General features: G+C 35.1%; 1 protein-coding gene across 1 annotated transcript in view; it reads left to right on the top strand.

Annotated features, from left to right (window-relative positions):
* Positions 1 to 18,608, top strand: part of tbc1d32 (TBC1 domain family, member 32) — a 40,996-nt gene extending 22,388 nt beyond the window's left edge. Inside the window, exons 27-34 of the mRNA XM_042778139.1 lie at positions 907 to 1,026; positions 2,322 to 2,405; positions 3,946 to 4,015; positions 5,440 to 5,555; positions 6,241 to 6,395; positions 9,329 to 9,469; positions 11,474 to 11,662; positions 16,133 to 18,608. Of these exons, the coding sequence (XP_042634073.1) occupies positions 907 to 1,026; positions 2,322 to 2,405; positions 3,946 to 4,015; positions 5,440 to 5,555; positions 6,241 to 6,395; positions 9,329 to 9,469; positions 11,474 to 11,662; positions 16,133 to 16,252 (995 nt within the window). The 3' untranslated portion in view covers positions 16,253 to 18,608. The remainder of the gene's footprint in view (positions 1 to 906; positions 1,027 to 2,321; positions 2,406 to 3,945; positions 4,016 to 5,439; positions 5,556 to 6,240; positions 6,396 to 9,328; positions 9,470 to 11,473; positions 11,663 to 16,132) is intronic.
* The last annotated feature ends 562 nt before the right edge of the window (positions 18,609 to 19,170 follow it).

Here is a 19,170-nt window from a genome sequence, read left to right on the forward strand (position 1 = left end):
TATGACAGACTCATTTCTCTTTTTTACTGTCACAGCAATACATCTTTATTTCAATGCGACAGCTGTTTCCAGCTCAGTAAATAGAGTCTAGAGGTTCTTACCGCCTAGTAAAAAAAATAAGATATGCACATAATGTTATATCCTAAATCTCTAAAACAGAAAATGAACACTATCCTCAACAGTCTTCACACCACAGTAGCTTCTGAAGAGTAGTTAATACTTTATTTTATTCATTATGTGCTATTATTTCAGCTCATGTTCTCACAAGGACAGGCATGTTGTATTTTGTTGATATATCTTTTATTCTTTGATATATGTTTAAATAAATGTTTATGCTTTTTTAAAAATATTTGAAAACATGGTTGAAGTTCTGTCTGTTACAGTTTGATATGTTTCTGTCTTTTTTATATTGTCTACCAAAAGATAAAAAAACAACCACCAAAATGATAAAAACTGTGTAAAAAAGCCCAAAATTAATGAGCATATGATGAATATTAACTAGATTTATAGAATCATTCTGACTGTTAAAAAAATTAACACTGGGTTACACACTTATTTCGATAGTCCACTTTAGACATTCTACTAACTATAAAAAAATTTAAAACCACATCAAAAACACATCAAAAAAAACTCATTAATTTGCAACTACATGTCTACTAACTCTCAGAGTAGACTGTTAGGGTAGGTTAGGTTTAGGGTTAGTGTTAGGGGTACAGTAGGTTAGGGTTAGAATAAGTTTGACAAAGAAAGTGTTAGAAGATATTAAGCAGACAGTCTACTACTACTCTACTAGTTGCTAGTTGACATGTAGTTGCAAAATTACGTTACTGTTAGGTAGAATGTCTAAAGTTTGGACTTTCGAAAACTTTCGAAAGTGTTACCGAAACAATGCCCATTTCTTCTCAGAGTCAGAGATCAGTGCTTTCTTGGCATCATCTAAGGAAACAGAGAGAGATGCTAGCTGGATGGATGACTGCAGAAGACAGTTCTGCAAGATCATGGCTACAAACACTCTCACTGGATATGGTATGACCCACATTCAGCTCTGTCTGAAATTCACAACAAGATGGCCAGCTTCGCTAATCTTATACTAACTTTTTACTGCATTTAAAGGAGTCAAAATGAAAAATGAAATTTCTGTTTAAAACAATATGTTTGCCTGGTCACTGTCCGTGAGGTAATAAGGATGAAGTAAGATAACCACTAAGAGGTTCTCAGGCACAGAACCTTCTACTAAACACCAGAAGAACTATCAATATCCAATTCTTTTCAGCAGCAATACTATCCTACTACAATCCTGTTGTTTTCAGCAGCAAATTTCAGTGCAAATTGTTTTGTGATCCTGTCAAAATGTAGCGCAGACTTTTCTAAGAGGTTGTTGGTGAAGGACTGGGCAGCCTAAACTATATTGAGTCAGTGTTGTTACTCATTTCACATGCAAAGAAAGAACGCAACAAAAAAAACCAAAAAAAACGAAAGAAAAAAAAGAAAGGCCTGTTTAATATTAATTACAAATACATAGTGATAAAAATATTAATTATGACTGCTTTGGCCAATCAAAAGTGGGCTGGAGGGAAGACAAATACAGTTTTAAAAAGTATGATACGACTCTTTTAAATACATAAGAGAGCTCTCTTGCATTATATGTACCTACTTTTATTTATTTTGGAAAATAAAACTTATAAATGTATCAATACATCAAATCCAACAATTCAACTAACTAAACATGCAGAATAGATTGTTTACAATGTGAAGTGCATGCTTGCTTTTTAAACCAAAGTTATTTGCATTTATTTACAATGTTCTTAGATGTATATTACTGTGTGTGTGTTTTTCTTGATATTTACCTTCTGATTTTTCAGTATGTTAATGATAGTGCTGTAAAACCCTCTAATTCCATGCTATGTTTTTCTGGATTAAGAGTAAAATATTTCAGGGATCTAATTCTATTGTGAAAGTTTAACACTGGCCAGTGTCTTAGTACATGCTGTTACTCTATGCCTGATTCAGCGCAACACTGTTAGGATTTGTTGTCTTATTTTAAAGCAGTTTTCGTTTAACAGTCACTCAGCGTATTTTCTCATTGTGCAGTGTGAGTTTTAAGCATTGTTGTATTTCAACAAACAAGAAAATGCATGCTACACTAAAGAAATTAGTTTCTCAGGGAAGATCTGTTTTTAAACTCAGTAAAGTATAGCTCAAGACATTCTTAGATTTCTCTAACATCCTCTCTTTATATGACAGAGGCTCTTTTGCTGGAGATTTGAGGTTTGATTCAAAGGAAATTGCCTTGATGGTTCAGGTTTCGTTTTCTCTCACAGTACTTGCTGATCTTTTGGAGAGGGTCGTGCTGCATCTCTCATCTTCATCCACTGACTGCTTCTTTCCACCGGCAGAATATAAAGGTCAGTCAACAGCACTTTAATGAAAGGATTTTTTTTATTCATGAGACCAACTTGCAAACAGCTAACAGAGATATCATTCACTTCTGAGGGCTAATATGAAATAATAATAATAAAAAGCACACGGGTATATATGAATATACTTTTGTGTGTCATAATCCTGCTTCTTATAACTATACATTAAACATGACATTTTTTCTGATTGGATGTGATTGTGATAGAAACATTTCTGCGTGAAACTTTCTGCATCCCACCTGGTTAGTTCACAATGGTATGCTCCTTGTAAAAATGCAAACAGAATCATTTATAAAATGGGCGAATAGTTGAGACTCTGTGGGGTATTCATTATTAAACATATATGGTTCTCAGAAATAATATTGATCATGCTCTTTTGTTTAAATCCCAGCTGCAAAGAATATCTGCTGGCTTGAGCTTGAGTAATGTGACCACTTTAAAAGAAAGATTTGACAAAATTCACCCTCGTCTCAACATATTATTGTTGCAATGTATGATTATTTTGCTTTGTATTTTAAAATGAATCCATTTAAATCCATCAAACATCTTTCAAAACATAAGATTTTCTTTTTAATGTCAGAGAGTTAAAGTTTTCATACTTTAAAAGACCTTGATAAGTCATTTTTAAGGATGGTGAGGGTCAGGGGTCAGTTAGCTCTGGAGATTATTAGTGGTTTGGGTTCTGGCAAGCTCATGATTAATTTGATGACAAGCATCTCCTTTAATTTATGAAGTTGGAGACTATGCTTTAGTACTTTTTTAAATACTTTTTTATTAATATTGATTAAATATTGATTTCACTGTAGAAAGAAGACATAAAGTGCAGCTTCTGGGTAAAGGTTTGAATGATAGATTAATTGGTGAGAATTTGCAAAAATTAATCAGACTTCTGAATGCTTCCCAAACTTCCCAAATAGGATATATGTATGGATGCCTGACATGGAAAGTATTATGGTGTCATGTTACTGTAGCATTTGTGTCCTCCCTTCATCTGCCTCTGGGTCTGTATCCTGCCCTCTTATTTAGCGGAGGAGCAGGGGCGGGTTGTCACACTTCATTTCACTTCATGTCATAATTGCTGACTGACGTGAGCACCAGGACGTATGATTTCTCATTCTGCCTAAACCCTTCTTTACAGTTGGTTGATTTGCCAGCCAGTCAAGTCCAGTCACTTCACAAGGTGCACATCTATCTGCATTATGTCATCATTACAATCCTGACATTGTTGTTATATTAATGAGGATGGAGGAATGGCCCCATAATTATATCAGTGGGCCCATTTCCGTCTCACCAAGGGCATTCACTCAATTAAGGCCATTCTTAAGCATGATGAATGTAGATTACGCAGCTGATGTTTGATTTGTGGGTAAGCCGATGCTGAGATGAAAATGTGTATTATTTAACAGCACGTTTTGCAGTGCTCTTTTGCACTCTCTGCTCCATTTACCCAAATTAAATGTTTAATAGAAGATGAAAATCAAAAGTAAAGTAATTTCTTTGATCATTTTTTTTTTTCTTTTTGTTTCAGTGGTGGACCACAGTGTAAAGACTCGAAGCCTGTCATCTGTGGAGCAGTTAGGTGTGGGGATATCCCTCAGGTAATACAGTATATATGTCATATCCAGGCTAAACTTTATGCTAGGCTAAGGGTTTGTGAATCAACTTTTAAGTGCTTTGTTAAGACACTAATGTATACTAAAATATATACTGTATACAGGGTCTTAAAGTCTTCTCTCCACAAATGAAGGCCTTAAAAATGTCATACACTGAAGCTGAAAGTCTTTAATTCACAGTCATAGCATGCAGTGCATGCATAAAAAAATAAAAAAATAAAATTGAACAGAATGAAGTGTGTTTATGCTTAAAACAAGAAGAAATATGTGTCAATTAGGAAGGAAAATGTTTTCTTTTTAAATTGTTCACTAGCCCATTGGCAGATATTTGTTCTTAGTTTAATGATAAACTTTATTTTATTTTATTTTATTTTTTATTTTAATTTATACTTTATCACTTTATTTTGATCAATTGCTCAGAAATTAGACTTCTTATCTAATGTTGTTTTTGTTTTTAAATGAAATGTCTTAATTTATAAATCTCTTGACATTTGCATTGGAAAACAAGGCAAAAACACTGAGGAAGAACAGTGCTTTTTACAGGGTGATCAGAATATAAAATAAAAGTTATTTCCATATTCTAGTCAAGCTTTTTTGTGTATAAATTAAAATGTATTAAAATTGAATTAAAAAGTAATGATCTGTTGGAAGTTGTATTTTTTTCGATTTTTGAACTAATTTCTGCTTCCTAGACATTTACATTTAAAGAACATATTGGCATATTGTGTTCTCTGTGGTTTGGTTCTTAATTTTTTGGTCTTAAAAAGGTCTTAAAAAATTAACCTTCATAAAACATGCAGAAACCCTGATATTTATTATATATTAGTATTATTGTTATCATGAGAGTAAAACATAATAATGTAATTATTAATTATTATTAATAAATACATGTATTTTACTTATATATTTTTTGCTGGAAGACAGGACAAAAATACTGATTAGGAAAGTGATTTTTGCAGTGTGTATGTTCAGAAATTATTTCAGCTTCACTGAAAGCCCCTGGCATTCTGCGGTATGTCAGCACACTAGTTAAACTCAATATGAACCCATTTATATATTTTTTTGTCTTAAGGCAGTCCACAATGACTGTAATCAGGCAATGCATTCTAGTGCTCAGCACATTGTAACTCTCTGTTAACCTTCATTTGGTGCTGTTTCCCAGGGAGAGACTGTACATGCGTGATAAAACTGAATTTAATTGGTTGCGAAATTTGTTCTTATTAGTCAAGAAATATTGCCTTGAGAAAGTTATAATTATGTAAATGTGCATAAGTTGATGTTAGAGAACAACATTTTAACAATGTCTTTTCACCGTTGTTTAGCAAGGTTTTATTGAATGGGCTATTAAATGAAGCTGACATGTAAAACTGTGTGTGTGTGTGTGTGTGTGTGTGTGTGTGTGTGTGTAGGTATGGCAAGTTCCTGAAGCTATTGAGAGAAGATTCAGAGCAGGATCTGTGTCTTTTGCTCAAGCACTGCCAGGAGTTCCTCTCTCAACAACGAGTCAGTGTCACTTCTGAGCTGTGTATCCTTCTCGTTACACGCTATTTGTATTATTAATCAAGTGACATGCAACTTATTGTAGAATTCTGATATTTTACATTTTGATTGTGCACAATATTCTAATTTGCTGTAGACCATGTATTGATTTATGTTAATGAATAAATAATCATAATGATAAGCTGAATTCCATTTTAAGTTTCTTCATGCTGTTGTTTTCCTACAGTATATATATAAAGGTTTAGTATCAGATAATTTTAGTATGTATTAGTGAATTATTGGAGCCAAAATCTAGCAACATATAAGGCACATTTACATTTAAATTACGTTTGGGGTTTAGATTTTTTTTGTTTAAAAAAAAAAAAGTCTCTTATGCTCACCAAGGCTGCATTTATCGGTAAGAAATCATTTATCAAATTATGCTTGTTAAACATTAGCGTCCATGATCTGCTAGGACAATTGTAGCATTTAATGTAGCATCTAAAAAAATTACTTTGAGATCACTGGATAGACCTTCTAAGAAAATCCCTATTGTCTTTTTTTGCATATGCCTCTTGATTTGATAGTCTGTATTTTCTTACATGACATTCATACATTTCAAAGTCTGACTAAAGTGGTCAAATTCTTTTTCGGGACACTATATTAGCATTATAGCTGCTGGGAAAAAATAGGTCTAAATTGTGTTGAAGATTCCTTGACCCAGCTGTCAGCCTGTTTTCAGGATGGTTATCCTGGTCATGATTGGTTTGCCTCCACAGTTTTTCTGCTCATGCATGGCGACGTGGGTCGTTCTCTGAGTCTGCTCTTACGTTTCTCCCGTCTGTTACCGTCTGCCTTCCTGTGGCCCCCGAGACTGCACAGCTCTGTGAGTTACAGCCTATATCGTTTCTCTTCTTCTCGTTCGTGTCAACCTTTAGTATCATCAATACTTGAGCAACTAATTGCATTAAATTGATAAAAATACATACTTTTGAATTGTTACAAAGATGTCTTTTTGAACTTTCTGCTAATCAAAGAATGTAAAAAAAAAATTATAATTGTTTAAAGCAGCACAACAGTTTTTAACAGTGATAATAAGAAATGGTTCTTGACCAAATCAGCATATTCAAATGATTTCTGCAAGATCATGTGACACTGAAGACTGAAGTAATGGCTGCTGAAATTCAGCTTCTCCAGGAATACATTACATTTTAAAATATATTAAAATAGAAAACAGTTATTTTAAAATGTAATAATATTTCACAATTTTACTTTTTTAACTATATTAAAAATATACATATATATTAGGTGGGCATAGATTATTTTTTTTAATCTAGATTAATCTCACTGTAATCTTGGAATTAATCTAGATTAATCTAGATTAAAATTGCTCATTTGAATTCTGCCGAAGGCATTCAAATTATGTTCAAGAAGATGTACTTGTTAGTACTGATAATGCTGTGCTGCACTCAAACAAAGTAGTTCGACGACGACTCTTCCCCTGTGCTACATTGCTTGGCCCGGCATCTTCCACATTAGCTAAGGGATGCTTTGCGTTTAGGTTGTACTTGAGACTGGAAGAACTCCTACAGTAAACTAATTCCGCATTGCACAAGTTGCAAACAACCTTACGCCTGTTTCACACATACTCCGTATGCAGTGCGTATGCGTTGCATTTTTTTATTTTTTTTACGCACCCATGTTAACGGATTCCAGGGTTCACACGGTTGTGGTCCGTCAGTGCATTCCAGGAGCAGTGCATCTGCAGCAGTGCAGCAATCGTTTACGTACCGAGTCTATTTTTGCTGTGCTGCATGCTCTGAATTAAAATGACAGCACATTGTTCGCGGTAAAAATTAACATGGATTGACACAGAAATGCAGTATTTTCACAATAAATGAATACTAATTAAAGCCTACTGTGTTTCACACGCAACACATGGGTTTTTGGCTAGGTTTAAAACAAGAAAAAGAGCACCTTTAGATAAACGAGGCAACATGATATAGGCCTATGCACTTTCATGGAAGCAGAAAAACAAAGTTTATTAAGAACCGTGCGATTGCTTGTAATAAAGATTTAAATGCAAAAGGCACGAGAGTCGACTGTTTCTGTCAGTGGTGCTTTAATTTTAAATATTTGCGATATCCCAACAAGAAAAGTAGGCTAATTGTTGTGTTTAAATGTTTTGCTGCTTGCTTGAGCAGCTTATTATACAAACCTAGAAGTCAAATGCATGAATAATATGTTTTATATTTATTAAGTTTAAACTAATGTCTATGATTATGAAAGATTGTTACTGTTCTGTGATAAGAGTCACAAGGTTTTTTTTTTATTATTTTTTATTATTTTTTTTTTTTGTTTTTTTTACATGGTTTGAAATATAGAATAATGAACAAATGTTGTGTTTGTGGACTAAACAGCCGCGGATTAGTAGCGGACTGCAAACGCGTCCTGTGTGAAAGCACAATGAGTCTGTGCTGCTTCTGCACCACATACGTAACGCACACGGACTGCATACGCACTGCAGACGGAGTATGTGTGAAACAGGCGTGAGTCTTGTCGAGGTTTTTTTTTTGGGAAGCTTGGTAATTCCCAGTAGGCATACACACAGGTTCGAAGACTCGTTCTCGCCCCCTACAGTGCAATTCGTCTAGGTATACATCCGCGCTAAACTATCACGGTGAAAGTCATCATAACTTGCGTAGTATAGACCCAGCTCCCAACCCAACTTTGAGAATAGATTTACGGCGATATTTTTTTTTATCGCCCGATAAGAGTCTCACGTTAACGCAGCACGGTAACGCCGATAACGGACCACCACTAATATATATATATATATATATATATTTTTTGGGTGAACTATTCGTTTAAATGTCTCAAGCTTAGCCCATGTTGCAATTTTGTACTACTAATAACAGCTGCATCTCTCTCATGTTTAGTAATGTTCTGAATTTATATTATGTATATGCTTGTGTAGCTTTCATATCCATTTGCCGTAAACAAAACTCAGCATTTCGACTTGCATTATCACTCTAATCTCAATTTGCATAGGAAAGTTAATACTGGTAGAAAATGCTGGATATCATCATATTACTGGGGCAATAGTCATTACTGTGGTCCCCATAAAATTTGGATGGAGCAATCTCTCTCGCTTTCTTGGAACAGCGGATAGTAAACAGAGCTCAGTTAATAGAGTTTCAGCTGTAAAAATATGTGCGGGATATGATAATGCTCCAAGCACACGAGTTTGTGTGATTACAGTTCCATATTTCTGTGCTGTCAGAGTGGCCATGCATGTAAATCATTGAGCTAAGAGATAATGATGACAATCAGGAAAAAGAGAAGTTGCAGTCTTTACATTTGTCACAGACCCCTCTAAACAGGAAGTTGCAGAGGCAGCTAATAAAATATTGGTCGTGTCATTTGCATATGTGGTGTTCTGTTGTTTTCTGTGGGGGCCAGCACTCTTAGAGCAACAGTTCTATCATTATTTACTCATCCACATGCCGTTTTCCTGAAGAACACAAAAGGGGATATTTTTGCATTTTTTTTACTCCAAAAATGGGAAAAACCATCATGAAAGAGGTTTTGTGTTTATGTACAAGTCGTCTGAAGTCATGTCATAGCTTTGTGTGAAGAACAAACTAAAATAAAGTCATCAATTACTGAAGATCTTGCCCTTTGCAGAGTTTTCAGATCTCATTTGCACTTCATTTTCAGTCACGACACACAAGAACTAATGCAGCTTAGCATCATTTACACTGCACCATGCGCAGTGCATCTTCACACTTTTAATGGATTTATTTTTTTGTGTTTTAGGTACATCTCCCTATAGAGATCGCTCAGTCAGGCATTCATCCAATCTACTCCTGCACCGCTCATTACGTCGAGATGTTGCTCAAGGCCGAGGTTCCTCTGGTTTTTTCTGCCTTCAGGATGTCTGGCTTCACTCCCTCTCAGGTGCTGTATTTTAAGTACTTCATTTTTAATCACACCACTTCAATCTTCTCTATTTGTAAATAACCAAGCAGACTTGCCAACCTGTGTGCATTTTGCATAGCAGGTTGGCTTTTTGATATTTTTAGTGTCCCAATCTTCCCAAATTTGTAAGGAGAGTTGTTTATCAATCTATTGTCAACAAAAAGAAGCTTTAAGGTTTCCATTTAAAGAAAGCATTGTCAAAAAAGGACAAACAATGACACTAACTTTTCTGAATTTACTTAGGGGCATATTAATAATAATAATAAAAAAAAATAATACATTTCACCTCTCTTCCATTCACAATCCACTTTTTTCGATTGTGTGGATGTCTTGTAATTAAGCTCATATGTAACTTCGTCACAAATCTCGGAGGAAGTCACATCACTGTCATGAATCGTGATCATTGGGAGAATGAGTGTGACACTGCCAGGGTAGAAATATAAAGATGCAAGGACATTCTGCTATGACCTGAATGGCTGACAGTCTTCATAGACAAATGCAGTGATTACTCGAAGCTGTGCTCTCTCCAGGGTTTATATGCTTGGTGTCAAATTTCTGCTTCAATTCTTCTGTCAGATTTAGTCAGATATAACCCTTTTTCCAGCAGTCAAGGACAAGCATATTAAAGAATAACTGTGTTTTTCTGTGTTTAGTTTATTTATATTTTTTTATTCTTTATCCTTTGAATAGTGTGCCTGGAAATTCACTGCTGTTGAAGATGTTTTTATATATATATATATATATATATATATATATATATATATATATATATATATATATATATATATATATATATATATATATATATATATATATATATATATATATATATATATATATATATATATATATATATATATATAATATATATATATAGAAGGTAATCGATGTGAGAACTTTTACACAGTAAAATGTAAAATGCAAAAAAAAAAGAATAATAATAATACCTGAAGTTCTGAAACTTATAACTAGTTTTGAATGGACAGAAACTGAAGGAAAGAAGATTTTCTGTTTTAAATTGACTGTCACCTCCTTCATAGAGGCCGTCCGTGTCTGTGCACTCAGGAACAATGATTTGAATTCTAAACAAAGCAGGAGGAGAGACACAGATGCTGTATAAATTGCCTGCTGGAGTGGTCTGAATGTACAGGAGGCATGTACGCTTGACAAAACTGGAACGCCATCTACAATACCGCAAAATAATTGTTATTATTATTATATTGATTATATGAGCTCAACTCAGTTCACCACCACAGAAACAAAACAGAGATACGTCAAGCCTGTAGATAAAAGGGATTTCTGCATATTATGATTCAATGAACTCCAGGAAGAGACTTGATTTATATTTTGTGTAAAATCAGAACATTTCTTTCGCTGTCAATCATACAAAATCATGTTTTATCATTTTTGTTTTATTTTGTTTTCCAGTGAAAATACTAACATAAACCACACAGTTTTTTTAGATTTACAATCAAAAACCGTGATACAATTTTATGTTCATGATTCTTTGATAAATAGAAAGCTCAAAAGAACAGCATTTATTTGAAATAGAAATCTTTTTGTAACAATAATGATGTCTTTATCACTTTTGATAAATTTAATGCATCTTTGCTAAATAAAAGTATTAATTTGTATTCAAACAAAAGAAAATCTTAGTATCTTCCAGTTTCACATCTCAAATAAATTTTGATATTTTTACTGGAAAATAACAAAAATGCTGATTAAGCATTTTATTAAATGGTGCAATGATTTGTTTTGTGGTTATTAATGATTCTAACAGGTAAATGACTGCATCAGACTTTGAAGGCATCATGGTAGAATTTAGAAGTACTCAGAAGTTTTTGATCTCACTATTTATTTTTCCAGCATCTAATATCGATTGATTTAAAAAATGTATGGTGCAAACGTTGCATTTTCTCAAAAATACTATTCTTGCTCTCTCACCTTTCCTCACTTTCTGTTTCACCCCTACCTGTTTTACAGATCTGTATTCAGTGGCTTGGCCAGTGCTTCTGGAACTACCTGGACTGGCCTGAGGTCTGTCACTATGTAGCCATATGTGTTATCATGGGACCAGATTACCAGGTGTACATGTGCATCTCTGCCCTCCGTCACCTGCAGCAGGATATCTTGCAGCACACACAGACACAGGACCTACAGGTCTTTCTTAAGGTATAGTATAACTTTTTAAAATGAAAATGATATCATTTACTCACCCTCATGTCATTCCAAACCAGTATGACTTTCTTCTGTGGAACACAAAAGGAGATGTTTAGCTGAATGTTCACACTGCTCTTTTTCATTTAATGAAAGTGGATGGGGACAGTCAACCTCCAAAAAGAAGAAAACAGCACCATATGAACTCTGAAAAAATTTTCTCAGAGGAAAGAAAGTCTGTTTCGAAGTGTGAGTAAATAATGACTGTGCTAGTCCTTTAAGGTGAGAAAATCCTGAGGCAGTGATGTTTTAAGGGAGCGCAGAGGTTTACAGTGTGCAAGCGTGTCTGCAGTAAATCAGATTTAGCACATTCTTGTCCTTGTTTCACTCTTAAAAGTTTAAAACTTTTTAGTCTTTGTGTGTGCATCGGTGTTCACAGTGTATCCTGTTCAATAGAGAAAACGTTTCAGACATTTTCTGAAAGGTTTCTGAGGATTTGTACATATCCAGGATTGCAAAACTTATCTGTTTCATCTAAATTAAAGATCTGGATGGAAATTACTTGTAACAATCCCTCCGGATGTCACTCTAAAGCTGAATGCCAGAGTAAATGTACAATGAATCCTTTTTGGATGATTCAACATTGCAGAAATCAAACTCAACTAAAGTCATTCTTTGTTTGCAGGATTTCAAAAGCAATTGTCTGTCACTACTGAATACCTCCAACACTTTGAGAATAGAATAGAATAGAATAGAATAGAATAGAATAGAATAGAATAGAATAGAATAGAATAGAATAGAATAGAATAGAATAGGTAAGTGCTGGTATTGATTGGTCAGGTGCTGACAAAAAAGATGTGTCTTTAGAAGTTTTATGACTCGAATTGAGATAGGCAAGTCATTCCACCTTCTGGAAACAGTCCAGAAAAAGGTCAGTGTAAGTGATTTTGTGCCTCTTTGTGATGGTGAAGAGCTAGTGGTTTTCTTGTAGGCAAACATCAGTACCTTGTATTTGATGCGAGCGGCTATTGGCAGCCAGTGCAAACTTATGAAGAGAGGTGTGACGTGGACTTTCTCATTGAAGACCACTCGCTTCAGCATTCTGGATCAGTTGCAGAGGCTTGGTAGTACATGCTGGAAGGCCCACCGAGAGAGCATTAAGGCCCCGATATACTTCAAACGAAATCGAAGAACGAACTGATATGACGTCATTTCGAACAAAATCAGGCCAAAACGAAGTTAGTTTTGAGTTCATTTTGGCAGTTCGAAACGGCTCACCAAAGCGAACTTTCTGGGGGAGTTTATTTCGGCTCCTAAACACCTTTGAGTTTCTATTGGTCCGTGGCGGTTACGCAATCGGTGGGTGTGTTTTGAAACTCCACCTTCTTTTTCCACCTCGATTTTTTTTCTCGGTTCGTTCCTCATTCTGCTGAGGTCATTAAGGAGAGCAACATCTCCTGAATACACTGGAGTGTCAAATAGCTGAACTGCACAAATATATCCGCACCTGTACGATCACTCGCGGACAGACTTTAAAGATATAGAGACAGTATTTCATTCCTAGAAAGAAATAGCAACGAAGCTTGGTGTCGACGACCTGGAGTTATGCAAAAAGCAAAGCAGAGAAACATCAGAGACAAGTTTTCCAAAGCCATGAAAAGAATGAAAGGAAAGAGTAAAGATATAAGGTAGCAAGAACCAAATACATGTTTCAAATAAATGCCAAATGAATATACAATAATAAACCTTTGTTTTTATTAAAACAATTTATCCAGTTTAATAAAATAAATGGACACTAGTAAAATAAAGCAACAAACTGATTCCATTATTTTTTTTCCCCACATCATGCTAAAGTTTTCAGACTATGAGCAATTCACACTTCCCTTAAAGGACTGATTATGGAATGATTCTTTTGTATTGCAAACATAATACCTGACTCTGAATTACTGCTAAACATTATTCATTTGTCTATAATATTCTGACCACTGGGCCCCGTCTCACACCTAGATTGTCTACACTTCTTCATTTCATCGTTGTTTTGTTTAGGGGATACACACGAGTGTCGTGACACATGTTTACATTAATCTACACCCCACCTCCAGCAGCGCGGGGGTGTTAGAAAGTTCGTTAACAGTATACCATCGCTCAGCCTTTTCGAACTTCTTTTTGCCCCGAAACGAAGAACATAAACGAACTTCATTTGAAGTATATCGGGGCCTTTACAATAGCCCAGTCTGGAGAGAACAAGAGCTTGGACAAGGAGTAATGTGGCCTGCTCTGATAGGAAGGGTCTAATCTTCCTAATGTGGTATACAGCAAATCTGCAAGACCAGGTTTTTTTTAGCAATATGGACCGAGTTGTTGTAGCACTCGTCTGTTTTTACACTTGTCGGTCATCACACGAGGGCTGCCACAACCACTGCTGCAGTGTACTAACTAATTATATGATACCTCATTATTGAATTCAGCAGGCCACGCCTTTCTACTTAGCAAACTGAAACTGAAAATCCACGTGATATGCACAAGAACAAATGCGACTTCAGCACACATTTACCACGGTAAACACAATAAGCAAAACAGTGTTTCCTAGCAGCAACAACTGTGCTAAAACCTAATGAGAAAAGAAACAAGACACTTACAAGCTGCTGTCCTCTTCTGTTGCTTGACTGCTTCTTCTAACAAGTGACATGCCAAGTTTTGAATGGATTTGTAGGCATAAGAATTTTTCAGCTTTAGGGAAACATCTGGACTTTTCACAATCATTCTTCCTAATGGCTCTGTGGTTTTATATAATTGTTTTGCTACTCCACAGCTGTCATTAATAGTGTGAAGAACCCCCCCCCCCCTCTAATCTACACAATACAAAATTATATATTTAGAAGAATCTCCAAGCTGCTTTTTGACATACAACAAAAGCCCACAATTTAATATTTAAACTTCATTACATCAGGTTTGACATCAGTGATACTAAACACCTCTGGTACTGATGTACAGTCAGCAGTTGTGACATGCCAAGTTGGAATATGGAATCCACGTTTATGTTTTTTTCTCAAATCCTCAAAATGCGAACATACTTCCTTAAAAGTAAGTAATTCTTACAAGTTTGGACTGGCTTGATGGTGAATTATTTTTTGAGTGAAGTAGGCTATTCCTACAAGTTCACCAAAGACTGCATTTGACGAGATCTTAGGGCTGGACAATATATCGAACAATATGACCATGTGCATCTCGTCAGTAAAGCCGGTTCCATGATTAGCGGTAAATCCCCATCACCTGCTTTCAAATGGAGCTGCAGTTAATACACAGAGCCGTAGTTTACTGACAAGCTACACTATATCGAGTTCATTATCAAAGGTGATTCATCTTCAATAATGAACTCGATATAGCGTAGCTTCTCAGTGAACTACGGCTCTGTGTATTAACTGCAGCTCCATTTGAAAGCAGGTGATGGGGATTTACCGCTAATCATGGAACCGGCTTTACTGACGAGATGCACATGGTCATATCGTTCGATATATTGTCCAGCCCTACGAGATCTCATCTTACAATAAGTTATACGTAATCTAATTGTATGTAAAATTGTAATGGAAAAGCCTTTCTGTCATCAGTGCAGCATTTTTCAGTTCATGATCTTTATCTATTTTTCTTTAGTTTAGTTTACTTTTTCACTTATTGTCAATTATTATCTGACTCTATTCAGTTCTATTGAAAGATGCTCCGTATTAAATATATGGCATTATCTAGCATTCATCAGCAGTGGATAAAAGTGGTTTGTATTTGTTTTGTAATAGACTATGATTACAAAATTATTATTATTACAGTCATTAGTTTTTTGTTTGCTCTTAAAGCATTATGAGTTCATCTATTTTGTTTGTCATTGCCATACCAACTGCTGTGGTCTGCAGTTATATCACAAAACTGCTTACACTGCCGGCATATTTTATTTAATGCAGCAAACTCATAAAGGTTTATTATCCTTTCTCTCATTTTCATCCATTCACCATGAACCAAAGTGTCCTTTTGTAACTTGAGGCATAGCTTTATGACTTGCATTCGCTGACTCATCGTAAACAAAATGTAATTCATTTGGCTTTGTCTAAACTATATTATTTATCCCCAGCTAAATGTCAGAGTGTATTAGGTGGCACATTGTTTATTTAGTACAAGAAAGTATTGCCACACCTCACATAGCGTCTGTGTAAACCTCTTGTTTCATTAATAAATGCCTTTTGTCACTGTAGGCAGTGAGATTTGGCACAATATATATAATGTGTAAAATCTTGCATGATTTCATACAGCAGTACACAATTTTCAGGGTGGTTTTAGCCACTTTTGTGTGCAGGATAATCAGGACTGAAATAAGTATATCAAACTCAAATATCAAATCTATTCTAAAGCTGTTATAACCCTGTTCTACCTGTTTTCTGCAAATCATCTCTCTCAAGCACTGCTCATCAAATCTGTGCTTCTTTTGCCTGCTTGCAGGAGGAACCAATCCACGGCTTCAGGGTGAGTAATTACCTGGAGTACATGGAGGGGCTGGAGTGCAACTACAGATCCATGGTGCTCTCGGACATGAGGAGCATCTTACCAAGGAGCAGCTAGAAGGAAACAGACCACCGAAGATCAGCAGGGACTGAAAGTGCTTGTGGTACAGAATGAGACTGAAAATGTTTCATGGATTTAAAGCTGTTTTTATAACACAGCATGCTAGACACTATGTGACTATACCCCATTTGCTTTCATTCTCTTTGATTTTTTTGGATTCTAATACTATAGTATTCTCACTCAGGGAATCATAAATATAAGAACACAAACTCTTCAAAGCCATATTCTAACTCAGTGGTATATATAAAGCATAGTAAATAAGTAACTGTAGTCAATTGGTTAAAGTGATGTGCTAAAAAGATGATAAAGCAAACCTTTCTACATAAGCATTATCAAACTTCCCTCACCAAAAAAAATGTACACAGAATTCTAGAATACTTTATTCTGCTTTTAATTGCAGCATTCAGCATTTTATGTAAAATGATATTTGAGCATTGCATATATGTGTGTGTGTGTGTGTGTAACATGTAAACAACATTATGAATTGTTGGATTTTTGTATATACAGATAAATGTGATGTCACATTTTATATCACATTTATCTTTTCTAGTCTGTTTTTGCTTTTAGCCTTTTGTGGCTAAAGTACAGTTTTCCTTTCCTAGATTAATTCCAGGATTCATGAAGTATTCAACTAATTTTATATTATTCTTTTCCTCCTACAAAGTTCTGACAGTATACTCGCGTCACTTCAGTATTGCTTGTCAGTAATGATGTTGGAATATGACACGATTGTGTCAGCGCTGTTAATCACTGCAAAAGGTTTAATATGTACTGTATAATTGTACAGTCTGAAATAAGACCGCTAATGTCAAAAAAAAGTTGTTTTTTTTTTACTCACTGGGCTCATATTGTACAGTCTGACAAGCAACATTCGTAAAGATAAACACAGTTATCTTTGTTTTGTGAATTTTCACGGGCAAAATCCAGTAATTTCAATAGGAATCCATGTGCTTTGTGTGCAGGCGATAGATTTGCTCATGCAGATTTTGCTACGGGTTCAAGTTGGTTACACGAGTTTGTTGACCAACGGAAAGCTGCTTGGTTTAAAAGTGACTTCTGTATAAGCTGTGCTTCAAACATCGATTCTCAGCACTGTTGACAATAGACAATGGTCCTTTTTTGCCCAAAATTTCTATAATGCTGGCCCCATATGTAGGTTCATAAGTCATTTTGCAGTCTCAGTCTGTTATATGACATCAGTAAGTATGGAAAATTCAAAGCTTTTGATTGCTGTCTTAATGGGCAATCAAACATGAAGTATGTGGGATCTAGCATGTCAACACTTGAATATACAATGACTCACATGCTGTTGACGCAGTCTTGTTGTGTAGTGCATGTTGGATTTTTTTTCTAAAGGCATATATTAACATCTGCAGTCTCTTATTCCCATCCTAAGGAAGCTGTATAGAGAGGCGTTATCACATTGACAGGCCGTCATTAGCACATAGATGCAATCTCTCACCCTCGCCATCTGTAACTCACACAGTGAATAATGAATTAGATCATTAGAGAGGTGTCTTTCTCCTTCACAACAACTGCTAAATATTGCATACTGTTTACTCAGTAGGAGGCAGAAGCAGTTATAATTTAAGCTGTAAAAAGTTCCCTCAGAGTGAATATATTTTTACTTACTTTCTCCATTGCATTTAAAAAAATAAAAATTGTCACCCATAAACGTCTGTATATGCTTATACTCAGATAAAAATGCTGCATTAAAATCAGTTGTGTGTGATCAGTTAATTTTATCTTTGTGTAATCATAACGAGCTGTACACATTAATCAGGTTAATGATTTAATGACTGATTGTTGGCCAACAGTCATCTGGAAAGCCAATCTTGTGTTGGCTCATTGTAAATTGACAATACAAGGCTTTTGTGGCATGGATGTTGATGATGTATCTGCAGACCAAAATGGTAGGATAATTAGAAAATGATAATTATGGGTAATTAAACTGATTAACTGATAATTAAGACATATCTGTCTCTGTGTTAGGCTTGAGGAGTTGCATTAGCTTGATTTTCTCTGGGTAAATATGCTTTATTATTCTCCTCCACATTAATTATCCCTGTTATGACTGCCAAATTCCACTTCAAGAATCTGCTTGATGAATGGGCGTATGTCATTTGAAAGTGAGCATCACTGTCCCTTTTCTCACTCTGAGAAGCACTTGAAATTAGTTATCTGAAGTGTGTAGGGCATCAAGGGCCGTTCACACCAAAGATCAACAGTAAAGTTTTAATAACTGTTTAAATTCTATAAGAATAGTGAAGTCCACACCACAGATAATGACACTGAAGAACTATATCATTGGAATCAATTTCAAAACATTTTTTTTTTTTTTCCAGCTGATGAACAATAAAAACATTGACAGCCACTCAGAATCCACCCAACTTAAAAGAGCTCACATATTTAAAGCAGCAGATGACATAACTTTACTGCATGCGTATAATAAACATTGGTATTGTGTGTGTTGGCATGGACACTAATATAGTTATGGTTATTGATAACTATATTAGTCTTGTGGCGCAGTTGGCAGGCTACACAAAGATTTGTCACAATTACTTTTTTTTTATTTTAATTCAGATAGTTAGCATTGTGAACCAATAACCAGTTTTATTTTTTTCACTTTTTAAGCCGATTTGTTTGGTGGTCCTCAAACACTCATTCAGTTTAAGGGAAAGGAGTAGTAGCAGCACCTCTGCTGAATCTACAGCACAAAACAGTATATAGTTCACAGAACACAATCTTATGAGACGTTTCTCAAAAGATATAGCACAACCAGTGTAGTTCGATCCCTGAATGAATGACTCTAATGTGTTGGTTCTTTTAGTGAATCAAAAACAGTGCACAATTACCTAACTTAAAGGCAGGGTACGTGATTTGGTTCAAAAAAAATATTTTTTGTTATGCTGGTT

Source organism: Cyprinus carpio, chromosome A20 (assembly GCF_018340385.1).
Source record: "Cyprinus carpio isolate SPL01 chromosome A20, ASM1834038v1, whole genome shotgun sequence".
Classification (NCBI taxonomy): Eukaryota; Metazoa; Chordata; class Actinopteri; order Cypriniformes; family Cyprinidae; genus Cyprinus; species Cyprinus carpio.